Genomic DNA, 26,674 nt, shown 5'->3' with positions numbered 1-26,674 from the left:
TGAGAAATATTGGTGAAATTTCATTCTGCTACATATGGCTTTCTAGTTTTCCCAGCAATAATTTTTTTGAAGAGGCTATCTTTTCTCCAATGTATGATTTGGGCACCTTTGTCTAGCATGAGATAATGGTATTTATGTGGGTTTATCTTTGTGTCTTCTATCCTGTTCCATTGGTGTTCATGTCTGTTTTGGTGCCGATATCATGCTGTTTTTGTTAATATAGCTCTGTAGCATAATTTAAGTTCTCCTGCTTCAATTCTCTTACTAAGGATTTTGTTCGCTATTCTGGGACTCTTATTTTTCCCAAATGATTTTCATGACTGCCTTTTCTATTTCTGTGAAGAATATAAGTGAAGTGAAATTTTAATAGGATTTATGTTAAATCTGTAGAGCACTATTGGTAGTATGGCCATTTTGACATTTAATTCTGCCTATCCAAGAACATAAAATATCTTTCTATCTTCTAAGGTCTTCTTCAATTTATTTCTTTAGTATTCTGTACTTTTTCATCGTAGAGATCTTTCACCTCTTTTGTTACCTCAATTCCCAAATATTTTTTTTTTCTTTTTAGAAGCTATTGTGAATGGGATTGTTTTCCTAACTTCCCTTTCAGTTGATTTGTCACTTGTGTATAGAAATGCAATTGATTAATAAATGTGAATTTTATATTCTACTACTTTGCTGAAATCATTTATGAGTTCTGGAATTTTTTCCTGGTGGAGTTTCTCTTGTCTTCTAAATATAGAATCATGTTATCAACAAATAAGGACAGTTTGAGTTCTTCTTTTCCTATTAATATCTCTTTAATTTCTTTTTTCTGTTTAACTGCTTTGGTTATAGTTTCAAGGGCTGTGTTGAATGGATGTGGTAAAATTGGGCATCCTTGTCTTGTTACAGTTTCTTAGAGGAAATGCTTTCAATTTTTTTCTGATTAGTATGAAATTGGCCTTGGGTTTAACATATATAACTTTTACAATATTGACGTATTTTCCTTATATTCCTAGTTTTTCTAGTGTTTTGAGCATGAATGGATGCTGTATTTTTTTCAAATGCTTTTTTGGCATCTTTTGAGGTAATCATGTAATTCTTGTCTGTTTTTATGATAAAACTTTTTAAAATATATTTTTAGTTGTCAAAGGACCTTTATTTTACATATTTATATGTGATGCTAAGAATTAAACCCAGTGCTTCACATATGCTAGGCAAGTGCTCTACCACTGAGCCACAAGCCCAGCCCAATGTGATGAATTATGTTTATTGATTTCCATATGTTGAACTAACCTTGCATCTCTAAGATAAAATTCACTTGCTCATGGCACACTACCTTTAAAATATGTTTCTGTGTGTGATTTGCCAGTATGTTAATTAAGAATTTTTAGATCTATGTTTATTAGGAATATTGGTCTGAAGTTTGCTTTCCTTGATGTGTCTTTGCCTGGTTTGGGTACCAGGGTGATACTATCTTCACAGAATCAGTTTGGAAGGGTTCTCTCCTTTTCTACTTCATGGAATAATTTGAGGAGGAGTCATGTTAGTTCTTCTTTTACTGTCTGGTTAAACTCCACTGAGAAACTGTCTGGTCGTGGGCTTTTCTTTTTTGATAGGCTTTTGAGGGTGATTTCAAGTTCTTGCTTAAAATTGATCTGTTTCAATTTTCTATGTGCTCCTGATTTAATTAGAGTAAGTAATATGTCTCTAGAAATGTGTTGATGTCTTCAAGATTTTCTAATTTATTGGATTATAAATTTTCAACATACTTTCTGATTATCTTCCATATTTCAGTATTGTCTGTGGTAATATTTCCTTTTTCATCATGAATTTTAGTAATCTGAGGATTTTTTTCTTTTTTCTTTTGGTTAGGTTGGCTAAAGGTTATCTATTTTATTTAATTTTTTCAAAGAACTGACTTTTGTTTCATTGATTTTTTTGAATTGTTTTTATTTGTTTCAATTTTATTGATTTTGATCCTGGTTTTAATTATTTCTTGTCTTCTACTGCTCTATTCTTTTTCTAGGGTCTTTATATGTAATGTTTGAGTATTCATTTAGTTACTTTCTGTTCTTGTAATGAATGAGCTGAATGCTATACTTCCTGTTAGAAGTGCCTGCAGAGTGTCCCAGAGATTTTGATACATTGTGTCACTATTCTCATTTACCTCTAAGTCTTTTTTATTCCATTTCTGGTATCTTCTGCTATCCATTCAACATTCAACATTCATTAGTCTTCAGGTGTAGAGTAGCTTCTGTTTTTTATCTTATCATGGATTTCTAACTTCAGTCTATTATTATCTGATAAAATGTAAGGTATTATCTTTATTTTTTTATTTGTTAAGAGCTGCTTTGTAGTCTGGGATATGGTCAATTTTAGAAGGATCCATGTATGGGTGGGAAGAAAGTGTATTCAGTAATTGATGGATATTGATGAATGAAATATTCTATATGTCTATTAAGTCTAAATTATTAAATGCATTTCCTAATTCTATAGATTTTTATTTTGTTTTTTTTTTTTTGTTTGCAAGACCTAGCCACTGATAAGAAAGGCATGTTAAAGTCATCCAGTATTATTGTGTGGTGATCTGTTTATTTCTTGAAATTGAGAAGGGTTTATTTGATGTACATAGATGTTCCATTGTTTAGTGCATAAATATTTAAGATTGTTATTACTTGCTGATGTACAATTTCCTTAAGTAGTATGAAATAGCCTTCTTTTCCTCTTTTGATTAAATTAGGCTTGAAGTCCTCTTTATCTGATATGAGCACAGGGACCTCTGCTTCTTTACGAGATCCGTGTTATTGATATTTTTTTTCAGTCTTTTTACCGGAAGTGTCTTTGTCTATGGGTTGAGTCTTTTGGAGACAGCACATTGTTGGGTCTTGTGTTTTAATCCAATCTGCCAGTCTGTGTTTTAGTTGATGAGTTTAGGCCATTGACATTGAATGTTATTTTACAGAAATCATTTTAAATCTCTGTTATTTTTATTTATTCATGGTTTTTAATTTATATTCAGTTTCTCATTTTATTGACTATTTTCTAATGTAGTTTCTCCCTCTGATGGTTTTTAATTTTATTTTTTATTTCTTCCTGAAATATTTTATAAGTATGTTTTGTAGTGCAGGCTTTATAGTTATGAATTCTTTTAACTTTTGTTCACTGTAGAAGGCTTTTATTTCATCTTTCAATCTGAAGCTTAATTTTGCTGCATATAGTAGTTTTTATTTCTTTCAGAATTTGGTGTATATGATTCCAAGACCTCTTAGTGTTTAGAGTCTAGATTGAAAAAAAAATCAGCTGAAATCTGGATTTGTTTACCTCTAAATGTGACCTGTAGTTTTGCTTGAGCAGTCTTTAAAATTCTATCTTTATTTTGTATGTTGGACATTTTTATAATAAACTCCATTGATATGGATCTGTTGTAATTTTATATATTTAGAGTCCTATATGATTCCTGTATTTGATTTTCCATTTTATTCTTAAGGTTTGGAAATTTTCAGATACTGTTTCATTGAAAAGATTGTGCATTCCTTTAGTTTGTATTTCAGAGACTTCCCCTATCTGATGATGAATCTTAAATATGGCCTTTTCATTGTATCCTATATTTGTTGAAAATTATGTTCATGACCTCTTAACAACTTTTCTCCATGAACAACTTTATTTTCAAGTGTATATATTTTGTCTTCATGGCATGAAACTCTATCATCCAAATGATCTAGTATTCTGGTGATGCACTTTCTATTACATTTTTAATTTGATTTATTGATTTCTTCATTTTGAGGAGCTCCATTTGGTTCTTTTTTGGAATCTCCCTTTCTTTATTGAAATTATCTTTCACTTTCTGTATTTTCTCTCATTTTTAATTTTCTCTCAACGTAATGATTCAACCCATTACATTGTCTTTTATCTGACAGATCATTTTCTCCACTGTCATATTAGTGGATCCTGTCATTGAGATATTTTGGCTCATATAGGATGATTTGTTCCCTTGTTTTTTCATATTGTTTGTGTGTCTGTCTATATATCTGTATGAATCGAGTTGACAGAACTTCTACCTATAAACTTACCATGTTGCTAAAAGTTTATATTACCTCATTTTTTTATGGGGAGACAAATAACAACAACTAATGCAGATGGTATATAGTGTTAAGCTAAATAGTTCCTATGATGCCATCTATAATATTAATTGCTTTAATAGACAGAAATGGTCAAGAATTGCCATCTGTAAAAACAGAAAGTATGCAAAAAGGTTTGCTATTTCAAACAGTGAAGAAGGAGAATGCAGAAGAGATGTTGGATGTGATGATTATGAGAAAGGAGGAGAGAAGCAGAAGTAAAAAAGTAAAGGAAGTATGAAAGAGAATAAAATAGAATTTGGCTGTTAGCAAAAGAAAAGATAGAAAGAGAATCAAGAGATATGGACAAGTGAAAAACAATACAAAACAAAACCAAAATATACTAATCAAAAACCATAGCCCTCAAAAGACAAAGACATGAAAATAACTACCTTCAAAACTGCTAGAAATGAGAAAAGTGACACACATTTGTTTACATACATATGTCCAGGAACCATTCAAATTGGTTGCTCCAATTTGTAGTCTCACCAGAGGTTGGGGTGGGTTCCTTGATGGAAAATTAAGGAATTCCTTTAAATTGCAGTTGTTCAAAACTTATCCATGATAATATATATTGGTTGTCTGTTTCCAAGTGTCTTTATCTTTTTCTTGAGGTATGTAGTGAGCACAAAGTTAGTAGTCACAGACTCTAAAGTCCTTCTTCTTTTTTTTATTGCTCATCATGTTGCTGGTTAGAGCTCAAAATTTCTCATCTTTCCTTCTCAGCAATATGAGCAATATGAGGTGAGAGCATGTTGGAGAATGTTGTTTTCTCCACTCTCAGTGGGGGTTTTCTCTGAAGGTGTGGTTTAGGTCTACTTAGTCCTCCAGTGTTTCACTGAATGGCAATTCATCTGAAGATTTTAAATCAGCACCCTCCTGAGCCCAGCAAGAGATCCACACTGGGAGTCTGAACCCCAGGAGTCGCCCTGGGTTCTGCTTGAGTGGTGAAGAAGCCAGTCCTTCACCCCTCTGCCACCTGTGGGTCTTGTCCTTTCCAGCCTCTCTGGCTCAGTCACAAGTACACAGTCATTCCCACCCACCCTATCAAAATTCTTAGACTTCCTCCAGCTGGTCCTATGAGCCTCCAGATTCAAAAGGTTTGAAAGGAATCTGGAATCTTTTGGTTTGGATGTCCTGTATTCCCCTTGGTGAATCACTCTCCACCTGAATTTTTCTTAATTTTCTAGTTGCACTCTGAGTCATTGTGCAGACCTTGGCTTGGTCTGTTTTTCAAACAGCTTGGATTGCACAGGTCTGGGCACCAGCTGCCGGCTGACATAGCACAGTGGAAAAAATGGCATCTGTATTGGCTATCCATATGCAGCATCTTTCCTACATCAAGATATAGTTACTCACCCACTGGATCAGTTCAACAGTGTCCTGGATCTCTGCTTTTTCCATATCAAGACACATTATGGTGCCACCTGAAATGCAGGTTGTTTTAGTCCTCTTCCCCAATTTGCCTAGGGTGGATCCACTTGGGTGGCCACCAGCACTGGTGATAGGGTTTCTTTTATTATAGCCAACCTTCTGAGTCTTTAAGCTATTCTGAGAGTCCAGTATTAAATACCAGCAAAATTCCTTGTTTCACCCACCTCACTGAGAAGCTGTTTATTTGCATTCCTGGTCTCACACCATTGAGCAGCTTGGAAAGAAATTTCCTCGACTTCTCCATCTTCTAGGACTCACATTTTAGCTTTAACATTTATTTAGGTACATAAATATGTTTTATGTTTTTCTTGAGGTATGTATTGAGCACAAAGATAGTAGTCACAGGCTCTAGAGTCCTTCTTCTTTTTGTGTTGCTCATCATGTTGCTGGTTGGAGCTCAAAAATTTCTCATCTTTCCTTTTCAGCAATATGAGCAATATGAGGTGGGGAGCGGGTTTATTAAATAGATTTATTTTATGCAGAATTTTTTCCATGATGTTAGATAGAATTGTCTTCATTTTCTGGAATTTGGATGTTCAAATTTTCTAGCATTATTTATTTAAAAGACTATCCTTTTTCTCTTAAATTTTCTTAATATTTTTCCAATAACTTAAAATTTTGTGAATACGTTTAATATTAGATTGTAATCTGTTTCACTGATTGATGCAACTATTCTTTCTCCAATGACACACTGCCTTGGTCAGTGGAGTGCTATATATAGTCTCAAAATCAGGTAAAGTGAGAATGTCGAATTTTATTTTTTGCTTTCTTTCTTTTTTTCTCTTTATTTTCATTTCTTTCATTAAAAAATCTTTAATTTTTCCATAAAAATTTTAGCAGCAGTTTATAAATCTGTAACACTGGCTGTTGTGGTTTTGTTTTGTATAATTGTGATTTTGTTAATCAATTTGGGGAGAATTGAGATTTTTAGAATATCCTTGAACACAGTGTATCTCTCTATTTAATTAGGTTTTCTTTAATTGCTCTCATTAAAGCTTTGTAGTTTTCACAGTGAAATGTTTGCACACATTTTGATGAATTTATACCTGAGTAGTTTCTGTTCTTAATTCTACTATAAATTGTATATTTCAATTCACTTTTAAATTGTTAGTTTATAGAAGTATAATTGATTTTTTGTATGCTGCTCTATATCCTCTTATCCACTTTTTAGCTCTAATAGCTATTTTTAATATATCTGATGATTTTATATGGAGATAATCATGTTTTCTATGAATTGAGCTAGTTTTATTTCTTCCTTTTTAATCTCTATACATTGTATATCCTTCACTTCTTTTAATGCACAAATTAAGTCGTTCAGAGCACATTTGAACATAAGCAGGAAAAGCAGGTTTCTCTGCATTTTTCTAGGGTTTGGGGGAAGTATTTAGTCTTTGACCATCAAGTATGATTTTAGAAGGAAGATTTTTCCAAATTTAACATTGACAGTGCGAAGATGTTCAAGTCGTTTGGAGAGTTTTTTGTCATGAATGAATGTTGATTCCTTTCAAAAGAAAATATCTTAAGTAGTTCTTCTTTCTTTTTTCATCTAATGATATGCTATGTTATACAGTTTGATTGTGAAAGGTCAACCAGCTTTGCATTTCTTTGATAAAGCCCACTTGGTTAGGATGCAAAATCCTTTTTTACCTATTGCTGGGTTGATTTGCTACTGTTTTGTTAAGTCGTTTTGTGCATATTTTCAAAAGGGACATTAGATATTGATATATCTAATATCAATATCATAAGAATAGAAAAACTATATATATATAGTTTTTCTATTATTATGACCTTTTGGTTTGCTTTTGGTATTTGGATAATGATGGCTTCATAAAATTTGTGCTGAAGTGTTCCCTACTTTTCTGTATCCCAGAAGATCTATCAAGAATTTGTCTTAGGCCAGCCAGCGACACTGTGAAGTGCAGACGTTCTATTGCTGTTAGATAGCCACAAGGGCTGAAAGTGGTGATAATGAAAAAAAAATGGCTGCTCTGGAGGCCAAAATCTGTCATCAAATGGAATATTATTTTGGAAACTTCAATTTGCTGAGAGACAATTTTTTTTAAAGGAACAGATCAAATTGGATGAAGGCTGGGTACCTTTGGAAATAATGATAAAATTCAACATGTTAAACCATCTAACAACAGACTTTAATATAATAGTGAAAGCGTTGAGCAAATCTAAAGCAGAACCTCTGAAAATCAATGAAGACAAAACTAAAATCTGAAGATCTCTAAGCAAACCCCTCCCAGATGTGACCTAGAAGTATAAAAATGATGTAAAACACAGATATGTTTATATTGAAAGCTTCTCAGCTCATGCTTCCCTTGAAGACATAAAAGAATGGCTAGAAGATAAAGACTAAGTACTGAATATTCAGATGAGAAGAACATAGCACAAAGCATTTAAGGGATCAGTATTTGCTGTGTTTGATAGTGTTGACTCTGCTAAGGAGTTTGCAGAGACCCCTGGCCAAAAGTACAAAGACACAGATCTGCTATTACTTTTTAAGGAAGATTACTTTGAAAAGAAGGAGAAAGAAGAAGGAGAATGAGGAGGAGGAGGAGGAGAGAAGGAGGAGGAGGAGGAAGAGAAAGAAAAAAGAAAGAAAGTAAGAAGGAAGGATGGAAGGAAGGAAGGAAAAGTGGAAAGCTAAGTTAAAAGCTAAACAAGAGCAAGAAGAAAAACAAAAGTTAGCAGAAGATGTTGAAATGAAATTTCCAGAAGAAAAGATCACGTTTGCTAAAATTTTCAGGTGACTTAGATGATCAGACTCATAGAAAAGATCTGTACTTCCTTTGTTCAAATCATGGTGAAATAAAATGGATAGACTTTATCAGAGGAGCAAAAGAGGAAATTATTCTCTTTAAAGAAAAAGCCAAGGAAGCTCTGGATAAAACCAAAGGTGCAGACAATGGTAACCTACACTTAAGGAACAAAAAAGTGACTTAGGAAGTACTAGGAGGTGTGGAAAAAGCAACTTTGAAAAAAAAAAATCATAGGAGACCAACAAGAATCCCTAGACAAATGGAAGACAAATGGAAGTCAAAAGGTCGCAGATTTGAAGGAAAAGGAAAAGGAAAAGGAAAAGGTAATAAAGCTGCCCAGCCTGGGTCTAAGGGAAAAGTACAGTTTCAGGGCAAGAAAACAAAATTTGATGGTGATGATGACCATAATGAAAATGGTGCAGCAGGAACAGTGAAAACAGCAAGAGAAGAAATAGACAAAGAAGAGCCTGCAAACAGAATACAACAGACACTAGTATGGCAATATGTAAAAGTGAAAACGTGGATGTGTAACCGATGTGATTGTGCAATCTGTATACGGGGTAAAAATGGGAGTTAATAACCCACTTGAATCAAATGTATGAAATATGATATGTCAAGAACTATGTAATGTTTTGAACAACTAATAATAATAATAACGATAAAAAGAAAACAGAAAATGGTGCTGGAGACTGGTAGTTTAGTAAATCATTTAAAAAATATTCCTGTAGTTAGGTTTTAAGCTGCTTTTTGTCTTGGGAGGCTTTTAAAAAGAAAACCATATTAGGTCTACCTTTAAAACAAGAAAAAAATAATTATTGTTTAACTTTTCTTTTTTTCTATTATCCAAGTAAAGGTTTTATTTGTTTGCTTATTTTTTAATGTTTAGTTCTGTTTGTGTTCAGAGGATTCAAATATCAAATGGAAGATTCTTCCACTAAATTGCATTTGTAACATGAGACTGTATTAGTACAAACTAATAAGATATATACTATATAAAAAGAAAAAAATTATTTGTCTTACTTCTTATATCTTTAATAGACTGGGACATCTGCTTCTGAGGTTTTCTTTGTGGAAAGATGAAGTATGAACTTGATTTTTATAACAGAAGTGACACAGGTAAGACTTGAGTTACAACTTAAAATAAGTTTTCTTTTTAAACTGTTTATTGCATTTATTCTTAAGTCAAAAATATTTATTGTTTTCCTTGTGTATTCTGTTTTATTTTATAAGTCTAATTGATCTTTACTAATTTTCCACTGAGATTCTTGGCACTCGTAGTTTGTATCCCTTTGTTTCTTTATTTACTAACACAGTTAGGTGATTATCAATTTTTAAAAATTTTTTTAAAAGAATTAGATTTAATTTTCATTGATTTTATTTATTATTTTCTGTTTTAAATTTTAGTAATTTTTTTCTTGTATTTAGTATTTCTTTTACTCTCCTGATAATGATTTGATTTGTTCTTCTTTTTCTAATAACTTTATAAAGAAATTTAGATTATTGAAATTCTCATTTTTAACATTCGTAGTTCTTTTTCCTAAGCATTGTTTTATTATTGTCCCATAAATTTTCATATCTTCTTTCTTCATCTTTTTGAAGAAAGAAGATATGAAAATTTATACAATTTTATAATTTCCCTGGTGTCTTTTTTCTCTTTGAGTCATAGATAGTTTAGAAATGTGTTGTTTCATTTCCAAAACTATTTGGATTTTCCAAATATTATTTTTAATAATGTTATTATATACGACTGTATTTAGTGAAATTTTAACATTTTTTTCATGCAAAGTAATATCATACACAAATAAGTCTAATTTGAGTGTTTTTTGTTTTGTTTTGTTTATTGATAGATTGTTCTTGCTAGTTCTTCTAGTACTATCTTGAACAGAAATGATAAGAATGAACATCTTTGCCTTTTTTCAGAACTTAGAGGGAAAGCTGTCAAGTTTTCCTCATTGATTATATCATCTGTAGACTTTTCACAAATGGCCTTTTTTCTGTTGAGAATATTCCTCTAGTATCTTGCCTTACTGAAATTTTTTATCTTGAAAAATGCTAAACTTGACCAAGTGCTTTTCCTGCTATTATTGACATGATTATGTGATTTTTATCTTTTGTTCTGTTAACATGACAGATCACAATATTTGTTTCCCATAAGTTAAACTAACCTTCAGTTCTAGGGACAAATCCCACTTGTTGATGATGTATGCTTTTCTATAATGTGTTGCTAAATTCAGGTTTGTATTATTTTATTGCAGTTTTTTGGTATATATGTGCATTAGAGATATTAGCCTGTAGTTTTCTTTTCTTGTGTTGCTTTTTGCCAGTGTTGGTATTAGGATGATGCCACGAGTGTGTTTAAATTGTTTTGAAAGGATTACCTACCTCTATCTTTATTATTTGGAAATTTAAGAATTGCATTAGTTATTTGGATATTTACTATAATTCAGCCATTTAAGCTTCTACGTTCAGCTTTTATTTTGGGGGGAGAGGTTTGATGGCTATTTATGTGTAATTGGTCTGTTTAGAATTTCTATTTCTCTCTTCTCTCTCTCTTTCTCTCACCAGACTTTGAACTGACAGGCACTGAAACATTGTAGGTCACAAAACAAGCCATTTTTAGTTTTTAATTTAAGGCAGGATTTCACTGAGTTGTTTAGAGCTTGATAATTTTCTGAGCCTGGCTTTGAACTTGTGATCCTCCTACCTCAGCCTCCCAAGTACACTGTGATTATAGATGTGCACCTCTACTCCTAGCCAGCCAGGATTTTTATTATATTTTTTTTATTCAGTCTTGTCAGTGTGCATGTTTCTTGGAATTTATCTATTTCCTTTCAGTTATCCAATTTATTAGACTATAGTTATTTGTAATAGTTTCTTATGATCACTTTTATCTGTGGTATCCATTGTAATATCTGCTCTTTAATTTTTTATTATATTACTTGAATCTTACAAGTTTGGCCTTTTAATTGAATGTTTTGATCATTTATGTTTAATATAATTATCAATGTGATTAGACTTAAATGGTTTTTCCTCTGAAACATAAATATGCATAAATGACAAAGAGAAATATTTTTTATCATCACATAATTTTCTTCTGCCTTTTTAACTCAAGTATTTTTTTATTCCTGTACAAGTTTATTTATACATTTATTTGACAATAAAATATATTATCTACTGTAGTTACGATGAAGTTATGAACTACTAAATCCACAAGAATTTACTGATATAGAAAAGACATTATGTTATAGAAATGGTGTGAGGCAGTAATACTTTCATTAGCTAAAATAATTAAATGAAAGAAACATAAATAAGTCATTTTATTATTCTAGTCCATCTCTTCTTTTGGATTAGTAATTGTGTATTTTAAAATTGTTTTATTGGGCACTTTTTAGTTTTTAGTATGTATAGTTTGAATATTTAACTTGTCACAATGTACCTTGAGATAATATCACACCACCACCTCATTCATAGTGGCAATTACATACAAACTATGCTTTTATTCCCTCTGTCTTATAATTTGTGTTATTTTTGGTTACATGTTCCTTCTACATTGGTAATAAATCTTACAGTGCTTTGCTATTTTCATTATTTTAGACAACCAATTGTTTTTCTTAAAGATATTACAAAAGAAAAAAGTTTTTATTTTATATTTTTTATCTATTCATGTTGCTTTTTATTTCTTTCTATAAACTCAAATTGCCATGCTATCAAACATCTTCAGCCTAAGGATCTATCTTAAGATTTCTCATTATGAAGCTACTCCAGTAGTAAATTTGATTAGCATTTGTTTTCTTACAGCATTGCTTTTCACTTTTTTCTCAGAAGACTTTTTGCTGGATTTGAGTTCTATTTGAAGGATTCATTCTATCGTTTTGTACTTAACAGATGTCACCCTATCATCTTCTGGCTCGCATAGTATTTGGTGAGAAATCTGTTGTGATTCTTACCTTTGTTCCTACATATGCAGTATTTCCTTTTTTCTGTGATAGCTTTCAAAATTGACTGTTTATTTTTGTTTATATAAAAATTTAACTATGATTGTCTAGGTATTTATTTTTTATAAAATTTTTTGTGTTCAAAAACTCTTATAGAATTCTGTGAGCATTTTGGGCTTTAGTTAAATTTGGAAATGTATCATCTAGTCTCCAGCATTTTTTTCTTCCATATTCTTTGTCAAATTAACACATGTAGGCAATTTAATGTTGTCTCAGCTATTATGTGATTTGCTCAGTAGTTTTTTTTAATTCTCTGTTTCATTTTGGAGAGTTTTTTTTATCAGCCTTCAATTTATGTTCACAAATTTCTTCCTCAGATATGTGATGCCTGTCAAAGTAATTCTTCATCTTAGATAGCATAGTTTGATATTTCATGTTTTGCTTATTTTTAATTTTTCAGAAGTATTGATTTTACTCTTTGTGATAATTTCCATGTTTTTACTGAAATGCCTCATCACATTTACATATGTTCTTAAATTTACCACTCTTGTTTTTCAACATACTAAATCATAGTTATTATAAAGCCTCTGTGATGCACACCTGTCATTCCAGCAGCTCAGGAAGCTGAGGCTGATAAATACACACACACACACACACACACACACACACACACACAGAGCTGAATTTGATGTGAAGAACATTTATAGCTAGAAATGAATAGAAATCTTTTTCTCTTAGGATGACAATAATTAGTTGAGCTGTGTTTGGGTTTTTGATCTTGGTACCCTCATCCCCCACTTCTTTAGTGGAGGGCTACTTGAACCGTGTGTGAAATCCATGTGTGAGAGTAAGCCCTGTGATTCCAGAGGTTCCTCTCACTTTTTCTGCTCCATCATCAGCTTACAGGACTTGTACAAGTAACAACCTAAAGTCTCTCTCTGTAGTCTTTCATCTCTAAAAGTGTTAGACTGCTGTTTCTTGTTGAACAACACTAAGTTCATGTTGAGTGAAGGGACTTCTGGTGTGGGCTCAGTCTTAGACATGTGAGCCTGTATGTCAGGAATGAGGCCTTGTTATCATTCTTGTTGTTCTCCTATAAGTGACAACCATGTTTAGACTCTAATCTTTGAAGCATCTTAAACAGCAGATGCATTTTTTTTCTGTTCCTTATTGCCGCTGGAAATGAAATACCTTTGAAGTGAAATGACCTTTCCCTGGAGGCAGACCACTCGCCCCCAAATCATGATCTTTGGTTCCTTGAGTCAGGAGAGAAGGTTTGTGAATCTTTCCTAGATGTTGAGGAGTTTTGCCTCTACAGAAAGCATTTAATTTTTTTTTTTAACTGGGTCCTGGGATAAGACAGATTGCTGCCTCTCCTTCAGTAGTATAAAGCTTATTTCTTCCTACAGAGACAAGTTGAGTAAGTGGACTATATTTTGACATTGTTCTACCTCCATCAAGCTTTATCACTGAAGTGTCCTTCCCTGCCCTCATTCTTTCCCATGAGCAACTAGTAAAGATCAATATAAGAGTCTATAATTGAGTACAGGTCTCCTTGTTCTGTGCTTTTAGGTATTTCTAAACTTATGTTAGCCCATATTTAACTTTCAATAATTCATTAAAATTTTTGGCTGATTCTTCTTATTTGTTCCTATAGAAGACTCTTCATCCTTTGTGCTCTGTTTTCTGTTCTGGCTAACTTTGGTGGTGTCTGTCACTTTTGGAATTCAATTTTCTTTGTAGTCTCACCACCTCAGTTCTCTGAAGGTTTCAAGGAAATTTACATTTTTATAGATCATACAGCTTTTTCTCATTGTTAGGATTACAACAATGTTCTTCTTTAGCTTTCTATACCCTAAGAAAAAGGAGAAATCTATATAGCATCCTAAAAAGAAAACATGTTTATAGCTGATATATTTTTCCTCCATCATAAAAATTCAAAACAGAGATAGAAAATTCTTATTACAGCAAAACCCAAAATCTCTCCCCAGATATGTTACTCCAGCCTACAGATTTGTAATCAGGCTAATATAAACATCTACAAACAGTACATGGAAAAACAAAACAAAACAAATCATCTTATTTTGGGAATTTAGAATACAGATTACAAAAGTAACAAAGGATTTCATGATATACTATATAAACAAAAGTAGATGGTAAAATAAGTTTGGGATATTCTGTGCTAAATAAAAATTAATATTATGCTTATTAGAGGACTTCTCCTTGATTATAATATATTGCACTAGGGATATGTAAGAGGAGAAATAAATCTGTCTAGCATTTTGAAATCTTATCTGGCCACTAAACCCCTTTCTTTGATTTTTCTAGAAGAAAGTGTTCTATAAAACTTGTATTAGTTAGCCCTCTATCTCTACATTGAAATATCTGAGGCAATTTACTGGTAGAGGGAAAAGGTTTGTTTCAACTCACAGTTCTGTAGGATGCAGTGCAAGATTGAAGGGCCCTGTTGCTTTGAACCCCTGGAGAGGGCAGCGCATAATAATGTGAGTGTCTGGTAGAAGAAACTACTTACTTCATGAGGCAGTAAACAAGAAGAGACTGGAGTCCCTCAACCCCCTACCAGGGCATGCCTCCATAGACCTAAGGGTCTCACACTAGATACACCTCCTAAAGATTTAATCATTTATCAATAACCCACAATTGTGGAACACTAACCGTATTCCAAAACCAGAGAAAAGCCCAGTGTGGGAATGCTGGTTTAAGTTTTTCTGAAAACACTGTCATTTAAAAATTTAAAAAATATTTTCTCTTTTTCAAAAGTTTTATTTGTATCTAATTCTTTGAGGTTCAAGTCTCTTGTGGTGACATAAAAAATGTGATAAGGCATCAAGGTGTAAAAAAAGGATAGGAATTTCAATGGCTACAATATAACTGATTTTATATTAGTAAATTTTAGATAATTCTATGAGATCTAACCTAAAATTTATTGTTTATTTGTTTTGCCTTCCATTATTTTTAGTCATACATACCATATTACAAATATGTCAAGTGAAGTTTGGGTAGCGATTCCTATTTGGGTTTTGGTTTCTGATTTAATTTTACTGACATCTTCCAAAGGAAACTTTGAAAACTTAGTTCATCTTCTCTAAACTGAACAGATAGCTCTACCTATGTTGTAATTATGGGAATTATAATCAGGTGAAATAGTCTAATGAATAGACCACTATGATACATCTGTAATCTGTTTATTTTGGAGAAAATTAAGCTGGTATCGTTGTATGCATCATGAGTAATATTCCACCACATTTTGAAATTTTCATTTTATATCTTTCTTCACTAATTAGTTCACTCATTTATTCAGAGTAAGTTAAACACCTAAATTCACCAACAATTCATAACGATGATGAGGGATAAGGAATTAATTTTATTTAATTCAATGCAAATTATTCACTAAAAAGTAAAAGTAAATTTTTATAAAATTTTATGAATTCTTTGAAATATTCTCCAAAGTCAACATACAAATATATCATAGATAACATAGATAAAAGATCAAGATTTTGTTTCTCTATTTAGATTTTCTCTTTGTATGTGGTACATATAAAAATTCAAACTGAAATGCATACTGTATTTTCTGAACCATACTCTACAAGCATATATTGTAGTGAGGTACTTATGTGTCAAGAGCAATATGTTTCAAAAAAACCTATCTAATTTTATAGTAAAAACAGTTAATTATGAGAAGATAAAATGAAATTTGATCTCTTTTTATAAAACAAAATACTTGATATTCACTGTAGTTGATATGCATTTGGTTGCTTTTGATCTAATCAGATATTTACCCAAGTGATATGCCATATCAGAGGGATCAATAGCACAAATGACAGACATTTTGTTTTCTAAAGGCAAGTACAATTACTTGTAAGATATATAATTTTTTTGATTGCATAAAGCAAATAGTCAAATTAATCTTACTTTTGCAGTTTTAATATGTACACCTCAGATTTGAATATTAAAATAATGTATATTTTCTATATACCCTCTAACACAGGTTTGAGAGGCATATTATTAAAGAATGTTCTGTTCATATTTACTTCTTAAGTAGCTGACCAAACTAGACAAAGAAAAGAGATATTTTAAGAGACTCATAATAGAAACTTATTACTCTGTGAAAATTTTAGAAGAAATGAAATTTCAGAAAATCAAGTAACCTAAACAAAAAAAAAATCACTTAAAATAATAAGCTCACCCCAGTGTAGCCATTTGATTAGTATGAGTTAACGATACTCCAGTAAACTCTGAAGAATTGAGACATTCAAAAAGTAAGCTGATTAAATCTACATCAAGCATGGCTGCCATCTTGTGGGGACAGGATATAATGTAATGAGGGGCCAATCTCAACAAGTGCCCCTTTTGGGTTACAAGTCATGATTTGACTTCCATCAACCAATTGCCTTATGATTATTAACAGTCTCATGAAACAGCACACCAACATTCACACAGATGAGACAAGTGAAAGAGACCTACCAATGCATATGAATTTCTTCTCCTAAAATTTCAAAATCATGGCTCATGTGTGGAAAGTGAAACAGCTTTGAAATACAAAGTTTTCACTTGAATTAACTTTAATAATAGATACATTTGTAAAGCACTCATATATACCAATCAGTCCTGTTGCAGAATTTGGTCAGGATTCACATCTCATTGTGTTAGAAGAGAACTTATTTTCTGACAGGGCAGTCTTACAGATTTAGGGAAAACTTTTAAAATAAGCAAGACATTAAAGGCTAAATTTAGAAGTAAAAGAGGAAAGAAGAAAGGAAGGATGTATTATTTAATATTGTACTAGTGTGACAGACAAAATAAAAGTAGAAAGTAGTTGACCTGAGAAAAATAAGGACAAAGTATAGCCAACGTTAGTATGTCATATAGGAATACATGATTTAATGATTTTCTTGAAGCTTATTTAAAAGTAAAAAAAAAAAATCATGATTTCTGTTTTTTCCTTCCAACAAATATTTCCTCACCCTCTTTTAGAAAAACAAGACATTGCATAACCTCCATTGAGCTGTGAACTTCTATGAGCTGCTAAATACAAAAAAAGTTTTCCTTTTAGCCCCTCAACCAAATAGAATTTATGTTTTCTACTTCCACAAATGTATATTTCAATTATAATTTCAAAGTCCTTTTCCATAGCTACCTGCATTTACAGATGGTTAGTCACTGTCCTGTTATAGCCTTTCATTCATGTTTATGGTAAAGTTACCATTACTTAGAATCTTTTCTCTATAACCATATCATTAACATTATAATGTTAATGATATGGTTATAGAGAAGTAGCAATAATGATCAAAATACAGTCTATCTCTGTTTTTCTGTGATATTATTTGAACACTAGCTTCTCACCTTAAGTTTGAAGTAGATGCTCATAATAATATTGTTTTATAGTAAAACAAGATCTTCAGTCATTATTGGAGAATTTTTTTAAAATCGACTAATGTAGGTTGATTTACTGCTGTTATAACTGTGAGCAGCTGAGTTTGAAAATTTAGGCATTGGTATTCTTAGCATATTTTTTTCAAGTAAAAATTAGAGAATTGTACATGCCATGGGTTTCCATTACTGTGCTTTCTTTACACAATTATATGCTATTGAAAGAGCCTGCTCTTGCACTCACCCCAACGAGGCAAATTAATATTTCTCTGAAACTCTGTTTTTGTGTGTGTGTGTGGAAAATAATATTATGCTTCACATCTTAAAGCTATTCAGATTATCTACCATTTTCTTCAAATTATGGATGTTTATATCACAATTAATGCCTGAATGAAGTGACAGTCTCCACTTTGAAAAATAATTCATAAATCATGGTTAACTTTCATTTATATTGCCAAAAGTTAAGCACTTGTTAGAAAACTTTAGTGAATTAATGCTATTTTAACAAAGTGTGAATTTCAGCCAGATGCATCAGACCATTTTCATATGATAAATAATCTTTGAATTAAAGCTAAGCAACCTTAATGAGACCAACAGATAGCCTTCATTAAAAAGCCTCGTTAATAAACACAACCAGTGAATGTGTTATTTTCTTTCTCCTTCTGGAACTTGACATCTAACTTATGCATTATAAATCTTTGTTTCCAGCTAATTAATATTGTATCACAATATATGCAGTTTTCTAAAATAGAAGAAAATACTTAATACATTGTTAAAGTGTATTTAAACTTATATTTCATAAAACACCATTAACTAGCAGTCAATGGGTATAGAAATTATTTGGTAATTACAGTGAAAAGAATGTTATTTATAAATTGATAATAATAAGCTGATATTGCATTTTAATTTTGCACTACCTTCTCTTTTTTTTCTGGAAAACTTCAATTCATGGTTCTACTATCTCTTCCGAATGGTATTTTGCCGATTTTAAGTGATCATTATACCCTCATGATTTTTTTTGTGTGTGTGTAATATGTCACCTAAATTCCTTTAAATATTTTAGTATTAGAACAGTGGCTCTGAAAAATGGCTGTACTTTAGAGTCACCTACAGAGATTTTAGAATATGTGCATTGTATTTTGGGTCGTAAACCCCAGAGATTCTGAAAATTAGCCCTCTGTGATTCCTTTGAAAAACTTCCAAAATTATTTTCAAGAAAAGTTATGGTACAAAGACATTAAATTGGAGGACTGGGGAATTATGAGAATGCTGTGCTTATAGTTCATGAAAACAGAGTTTCCAAAAGATGAGTTTGTATGAATATAACTACATTTAGTTATCTCTAGGACTGAGCCAGCTATTGTTTTGATGTTCCACCTGGCTCCAGGATTCTAAGATATTATAGTGTTCTTTCCATGTTAAATTTAATAATTTTTCTTGATAGAATACACAGTGAATCATCACATTTTAAAAATGCACCTGTTACTAGTATGATAAAAGCAAGCTATGGGGAGATATATCCATTCTTTTAATTCATTATCTGTACCAACAAAGTATAATTCATTAAAGTGCATTAGAACACTTTAAACACCAACATAACATCAATAACAACACAAACATAATCAATAATAAGTACTAATGTAAAGAAAAAAATAAGGGAATGATGAAAATTGGGAAAAACAGAAACAGAAATGGCTCCTTAGAAGCATTGGTTTGTTCCAGAATTCGAAGGGAAGTAAAATTCACATCAACAAAGAGGTTTTCTGTGAAATGCTATGCTGAATAACATGTGCATAAGCTATGGTCCTTGCTCTCAAGACATTGATGATCTAATTCCTAAGCAGTCTTGTCTACTTCTAAAGCAATATGAGATCATAGAAGATGGAGAGATTTATACCACACTAACGGATTGAGGGCTTGGGGATATAACTCAGTGGTAGAGTACCTGCCTAGCATGGGCAAGGGCCTGGGTTCAATGTCCAGCATGACAAAACACAAACAGACAAACAAAAAACAAAGAACTGAACACCACTGCAGGGGGCAAAGAATTTAAATTAGCCCTTTAGGTTGTGCAGGTAAGTTGTTGGCAAGATGAATATGTGCCTTTCAATAAGATCTGCTTAAATAAGTAGTAATATGACAGCACAACATGTTCTGAAATATTCAGAAAAAAATATTCAAGATGAATGAAATAGTATTTCACAGAGGGGACAACATACAACTGATTTTGGAGAATGATGACCCAATTCACCAAGTTAGAGAAGAGGGCTCAAATGAGAGAATAGAGGTTTGCCAAACTTAAAGAAAGGGGGGCTATGAAAGTCTGTTTGACATTTATACATCCAAAGTAATAACATTCCCATAGGATTACATTTACAATTGAAGCAATATTAGGACCATTAATAACTCAATTAGTCAATTGATTGTGTTAACAAATCTTTGGTCTGAAATAAGGTTAGCTTGATATAAGTTAATCATTAGAAGAAAGGTAGTCACAGTAATCAGGATTTTATGATAAGAAATAAGCTGGCAGAAAAATCCTTTCACTGAAGACTGGGAGGCTGTCATTCAGTACTTCCTCAGCTCTTCCTGTGGAAGACAACCAACCTCCCATTCTGAATTTATCTGCATAGGTTATTAAGCGACTCAATGCAATATTTTGACCAAATGTTTCACTGAAGCATTTTTTCCTGTTTTATTTCATTATTCTTTTTCCTTTTAAAAAAATTTCAAGCTTTTCTATTCTAATAGAGGAGGTCTATCTACAGAAGGATTTCAGGATTCTTTCAGTATCCTGATTGCCTAAAAAGAAAAATACCCTGGTGACAGGGGTGTGGGGGTGTAGGGGAGATCACTGTATAAAAGGCAATTAGCACATTCTCTCCTTTCTATAACTTTATAATTGAAATCTCATTAAAAGCTTTCTAGGTCTCTTTTTCCCTAAGTGACCAGGTGTCCCTAATTTGTTTTCAACCAATGTGTCTAATTCCAGGCAAAGACTAGAAAAAGTCTGATACCTGTTGGAGAATAGCAAGGTTAAATAAGTGGGGTGGCTTTTTTAGGTTGCTTTTAACCTTGTAAAAGGAAAAAAAAAAAAAGCCAAAAAACCTTCAACGTCTTTTCTCTTACAGTCCTGCCTTTTTCTCAGTCCCGGTTGAAGATTCCAAGGGAAATGAGAGCACTATTTTGTTTCTCCCTTGTATTGCAGATAGGGGGAGGAGGTGGTTATTAGAGAGAAGCTCTTCCTCTCTTGGTTTCCCCCTCTCTGCCTGACAGCACCACTCTCTCGCGGGCTCGCTCCTTCTCCTAGGTGATCCATTTCTAGGCAACGTGGGGTTGGTGCTGAAGCTGCCAGGCTCGCTCCTAGCTTCCTGCATCCCGCAGGCGAACCGCTTCAAAAGCATCCTGCAGCCCGCGGCGGCTTCCCTCCGCCGGCCTGGCCCCGCTGCTCGCGCCTGGCGCAACTCCCCCGCCACCGCGCCCGAACCGGCTCCCCGGGCCCGCCTCGCCGAGCTCTGCTCCCCGCCTCGCACAGAAAGGGAATTTTCTCTGCATTACTATCTGCATTACCTTGAAGTTCACTTTTTTCTACCCCTCTTGGAGAGGGCTTTTTTCCCCTCCCTGCTGGAATCTGGCTGCTCCGGTTGGAATCTCCTAATCTTCCCTTCCCACTTAGATTTTGGCAGCGAAGACAAGTGATTCTCTGCGGGCCATAGGGGCGGGGTGGGGGGGCTTTTTGGCTGGGGGAGGGGGCGGGAAGGGGGCACATCCGGCGTGAGGGGGGGGGGCGGTGTTGGAAGTTGCGGCGGAGCTGGGACCGGAGACCCGCGGCCCCCGCGCGGCGATGGGGATGGTCTGAGCTCCAGCCTCTCCCCCTGCCCGAGAGCAGCCGAGGCTGGATACATTTTTAAAAAGCCAAACTGCAAACAACTCTGGCGATGCCAAAATTCCCCTCCAAGTGACACGGCTTTGCGAAGGAGGTTTCCTCAGGCTGGGCTCTTTCTCTCATTTCCCTCTGCCTTCCTCAGCGACGATAAAAGGCTTCTCTCTGGCAATAGGAATTTAGAAAAAAAAAAAAGAAAAAAGAAAAACCTGCGCTAAACTCGATCGTGACCTCAAACTCTTTGGACTGTTTTTATTTTTTTTTTTAAAAAAGAAATATATATATATATATATTGGAAGACAATCCATCCTCACAGAAATCGGCATAGGAGGAGATGGAAGTTTTCCCCTTGCTCTTGGTTTTGTCCGTCTGTTGGTCTCGAACCTGGGACTCGGCGAATGCGGATTCGATCATTCACATCGGTAAGAGAGGGTTGGTGCTGTTCGGGGACACTTTTACTGTTTCCGTTCGCAGATGTTTCCCCTTTGCTTCCCACTCTCCGCCCTCTGAGTGGCTTGTTGGAGGTGGCTTCAGTCCATTTCCCTTTCCCGCTACCCTTCCCTCACACTTGTTCAGTTTTCTGGAAGGATGTGGATGCGCGAACCTTGACTTGTGGTACTGTTGTCGTGGTGAATTGAGGAGTGTGGGCTGAATGCGTGGGGGTCTCGGATTGACCTCGGCGTGCGTGTGTGCTGGGGAGTGCAGGGGGTTCTGAGTGTGTGGGGAAAGGAAGTTTAATTGACTCTACCTTCCATATTTTCCCCGGATGTACATTTGCTCCATTTCAAAAAAAAAATAAAAATTATCTTTGGGGAGCCAAGGAGGTGTCACCTGTGAGGCGAAAAGAACTGGGGTAAGGGGTGAGGGGAGCTCCCTTCGGCTCGAACAGGTGGTTTTGCAACGTGAGCCGACTGAGTTCGCCGCAGCGTAGTGCGATGGTGACGGGGTGCCTGACGCGCCCCCAGCCTCTCTCTTTTCTTGGCTTTCCGGTCCTCGCGCTGAGTCGCCGAGGCGGTGGCAGGAGGGGCTGGCGGCAGTGTATCGGAGCACTGGGAGCCCAGTGCCTCTCCGCCTTGCACGCTCGCTCTCAGCCTGGCGCGGCGGCGAAACTGGCCCCTGGGCGCTTGGGAAACGCGGGAAGCAAACGCGCTCAGGCCGCTCTCGTGGGCTACCTCGCAGATACCCGCTTCACCCCGTCTCCCAGTCAACTCCGAGTTGCTGCGCAAGGCGGGGAGCTAAGGCACTTGGGTTAAGGCTGGGTGCCCAGACTCCGGGAAGGACCGCCGTGCCGGCTAGAGATGCTCGTGGCCCCACCTATTGACAACCAGACGGGCCAGGACTAGCCGCGGCGGGCAGGCGGGGGCGGGTGGGGGCTGCACGTCATTATCATGCACAGCGCTCGCAGCTTCAGGCTCCAACTCTTCTCACTTGCTAATCCGTGAGAGCTCAGTGGAGACGAGCTCTTGCAGCCTTTTCTGCGTTAATGCGACGATTTCCTTTTCGGAAATTCGCCTCCCGGGGCAAGCAAGGTTCGTTGGCTGGGCTGCAGAGAGGCCCCTCTTGGGGAATTTTTCTGGGCACAGGACTTTTATCTACCCACACGGCTTAGTATTCTTCAAATCCAGGCGACAGATGGGTCACAGCTTCTTCCCTTTCTGTCCCCCTGTTCCTGACTGCACACCACATACACGCGCGCGCTCGCGTGTACACACACACACACGCGCACACACACACACGCCTGGTAGGAGAACCTGCTTCAGGTGGAGGTTGTGCTCTCTCGCAAGCAAGGGGCTTGTGCCTGGTGTGCGTGCCCAGAGCGGCCAGACCCTTAGCTCCAGGGGGCTCCCTCTCTTGGTCTCAGAGGCTATCTTTGTAAACATGTCTGCCATTCTCTATCATTTATAGCAATGAGATTGTATATCCCTCTGTGCAAGGGGTAATGAGGTCAGGATTCAGAAAACCTTGCTCTTGTACATTAAGTAAATTAAGCATTAGATAACTTACCTGCTGGATCCCGTTTTGTCTGTGCCTGTGGGTTCAGAACTTTACAGGGAGAAATTGTTATCTCATTGAGGGGGTCAGTAATGTTCTGATAAGTGTTCAGAAATGAACCAAGCTCCTCTTAAGGAAAGGAAATATATTTATATCTAGTTGTAAATGACTGGAGCAGGAATGAAGGTATATAATCATATACCTTTTATATTCATTTTTGATAAAGGGTTTCTGACCTATGCTTCTCATCTCTCAGAAGGGAAGCTTTTGGATAAATGCTTATTTTATTGCTTATTCCGTGGTCTACGTGATAAAGACATTATTTACAAACACCTACAGCTCTTGCTATCGTTCACTAAATGTATACTATTTTGCAATGTAGTTTGGACATTTTTAAAATATAGCAAATATGTTGTATTTTTTCCTTTGTATATTCTTCATCACTGTGACATGGCTTACTTTATAATCAGAATATTAAAAAGTAACTGGTTACAAATTACAGATTTCTTTAGAAATCTAGTTGTATGCATTAACCTGTGCACCTCCCACTAAAAGAAATAGTTAACTTTTCAATTAATTTGACTTGAATGCAATCTGTACATTAGACAGAGAATTCGTTTCTTTTATGGACTCCCAAATATTGCAATGAAGTTAACAGATTGTTTCAAAAGTTTCAGACCTTTTATAATATATTGAAAGATGGTTAACTTGTGTTTTGGAGGTTAAAAGCCTCATCTTCCTCCACCCCCACTCTCAGCAAAAGTGTGAAAAATTAAAAACTGCGGTTGATATTAAAATTATAAGTCACCAGTTAACATGCATTGGATCATTTTACTTAGTTGAATAGGATACGAGAATTTTCTTTGGAGGTGATTGCTTTCATTTAAATACTTAATGAGAAATATGATTATGGGGGAAATGTATTAGTTTAGGGCTGAAGGGATAAAAGTGATGAAACTGTAGGGAAAGGAAATTTCAATTATAGAGATATAAGGAGTTATATAGAAAGGAGAGGCTTTCCCATCCTCCTGTGATGTGTTCATGCAGAAAGTAGCTGCGATAGGTAGTTCAGGCAAACTGGCAAGATAAAAAGACACTGCTGTAATAGGTTCTTAAAATATTGAATCCTTTTGGTGTTGGAACAGATTTTAGGTATGAAAATTCTCACCTTATTTCTCTTTGGTTTTTCTTCATGTAGGTAGTTTAATAAAGTCAATGATATATATTAAACACAGGAGCTCACTGTAATGATGAAATATAATGGTTAAATTGTAATGAGTGAAGTGAAATTGTTTATTTCACTCAAAATGCATAATATTGCAATTATTCTGAGTTTCTGTTAAATCTTATTTGAGTGATATTTAAGAGTTGCACATACTTGCTCAATATATATGTGCACACATGCATATATAAAATAGTGTTTTTTGAAATGAATTGCCTCTATTGTGATCTTTTTGCCCTGATAAAAGAAAGGTCTTTAGACATATAAACTATGCAATTTTGAATTATGCTTCTACTTTGAGTCTATGCATTGATTGAGTAATTTCATCAGACCCACATTACTTGATTGCTTAGAAGTTTCCTAATGATCTGCATGCTGTAGGAAGAACCAAAAAGTCGTGAGTGGAATGGCAATGATATGGTGTTTTATGAGGCTATTCAGAAGTCGCTCTGATTTATGTAGCTAGAAAGCTCCCAAGTCTTTGAGATTAGCCACGCTGACTGCTATTTTCTTCATACATCAGTCGTCCCCCACTTTTTACTCCCTAAATACAACAGGAGTTTTGAGTACTGCTTTAATTAAGCAGGGATTAGGTGGCATTTCCAGTCAACTGCAGTTTGTGTTTTGCTTCATATCTAATATGGAGGATCTCATGTTTTTACAGTTTAATATATATGCTCATTTCTTTATCTGGTTCCTGTGCTCACAGAACTGATTGTAAATTAGCAATCCTCAGTTATATATCTCTACAAGAGAACATTCAAGTACTGTACTTATTCATATATTACACAAATCACTGACATAGTTTGGTTGTTATCAGTCATGGTAAAATACCTTATGTCAACAGGGAGTAGAACAGAAGCATTTATTCATGATTTTCTCATAAGCAGATGATACTTAATCCTCTGAGATAATAATCATCAACTCTGACATTATGAGAAGTCTAAGACAATTCACAGAATATTTGAGAAGCCTGAGACAATTCACATAATATTTTCATCAGGAGAATGCTCAAATTATAGTACAAAATTGGGTGAGTAAAATATGTCAACACGTTCAAAATGATAATCGATGGTAAATTTAAAACATCAGTTTTCCTTAATTTTGAATTGAGTACTATTTTATCAAACACAGAATATAAAGATATTCCCAGAAAGTATTCTGGGTCTCTTACAATGATTTTTTTTTCCATTTCAGTTTGTAAATGATTTCTACTGGTTAATGATAACCCCAGGATTCATCAGGGACTCTTTGCACTGTATAACTCAATGACTTTTTAATTCTTTTGCTAGTTAGTGTAGTTGTTTGATTGCGATCTTCTGGATAAATATTGGAAACTACCAGAAAGTATTAAGACACATACTTTTCTATTATTTATTTTTATATCATTAATAGATTTACTGGAAGCACAATTCAGGTGTGCATCACTAAGTTAGACAATGTTATTATTGATCAAAAATATCAACTATGGTATGACATAACCATTTCACTAAGGGCTTTTGCTTTCAACTCCAGATGAAATTCACTAAATATCCATTAAATATCTCCTATAAATTTTAATTCAAATATAAATAAAAATCAAAGTGATTAGCTTTTGATTTACCCACAAACAGAAACAAGTTGAAATTTTTAGGGGCAATAGAAGATGCAGTTCATTTAATTCAGTTCTCCAAGGCTCATTTTGTCATACTACAAGTTCATCTTAATGGGATATGGTAATTTAAATATCATACTTGATATAGTCTAGAAGATTTTTCTTTTTCCATCCACCCCCATATATGACTTTTAAGAAGTAAGACACTCATTTCTATTGGATCATAATCACATTTCAGATAATAGCATGTAGGTGAGTAGCAACAAATGCAATGTTTATTAGAAAATACATTTATGGCCTATAAAGATAGGTTTGCCATTAGGTGTCACTGCATTCTGAGCTCTACCTTTGT

The 26,674-nt window shown here is 34.5% G+C and overlaps 1 protein-coding gene and 1 pseudogene across 4 annotated transcripts in view; both read left to right on the top strand.

Annotated features, from left to right (window-relative positions):
• LOC101970584 (lupus La protein homolog) overlaps positions 1-20,863 on the top strand; it is a 55,508-nt pseudogene extending 34,645 nt beyond the window's left edge.
• A 542-nt stretch (positions 20,864-21,405) lies between these two features.
• The window catches only part of Grid2 (glutamate ionotropic receptor delta type subunit 2), a 1,411,364-nt gene continuing 1,406,095 nt past the window's right edge, over positions 21,406-26,674 (top strand). For 3 of the 4 annotated variants that reach the window (XM_021734724.3, XM_078021917.1, XM_005337550.5), the window contains exon 1: positions 21,406-21,936. In XM_021734724.3, coding sequence (XP_021590399.1) covers positions 21,849-21,936 — 88 coding nt within the window. In that variant the 5' untranslated portion in view covers positions 21,406-21,848. Of the gene's footprint in view, positions 21,937-22,941; positions 23,044-26,674 lie in introns of those variants that run through there. The other variant, XM_040293078.2, reaches the window with a different exon arrangement.

This window comes from Ictidomys tridecemlineatus, chromosome 9 (genome assembly GCF_052094955.1).
Source record: "Ictidomys tridecemlineatus isolate mIctTri1 chromosome 9, mIctTri1.hap1, whole genome shotgun sequence".
NCBI classification, from domain to species: domain Eukaryota; kingdom Metazoa; phylum Chordata; class Mammalia; order Rodentia; family Sciuridae; genus Ictidomys; species Ictidomys tridecemlineatus.
Note: the sequence above shows the minus strand (reverse complement) of the source record. Positions and strands in the feature narration are given on the sequence as shown.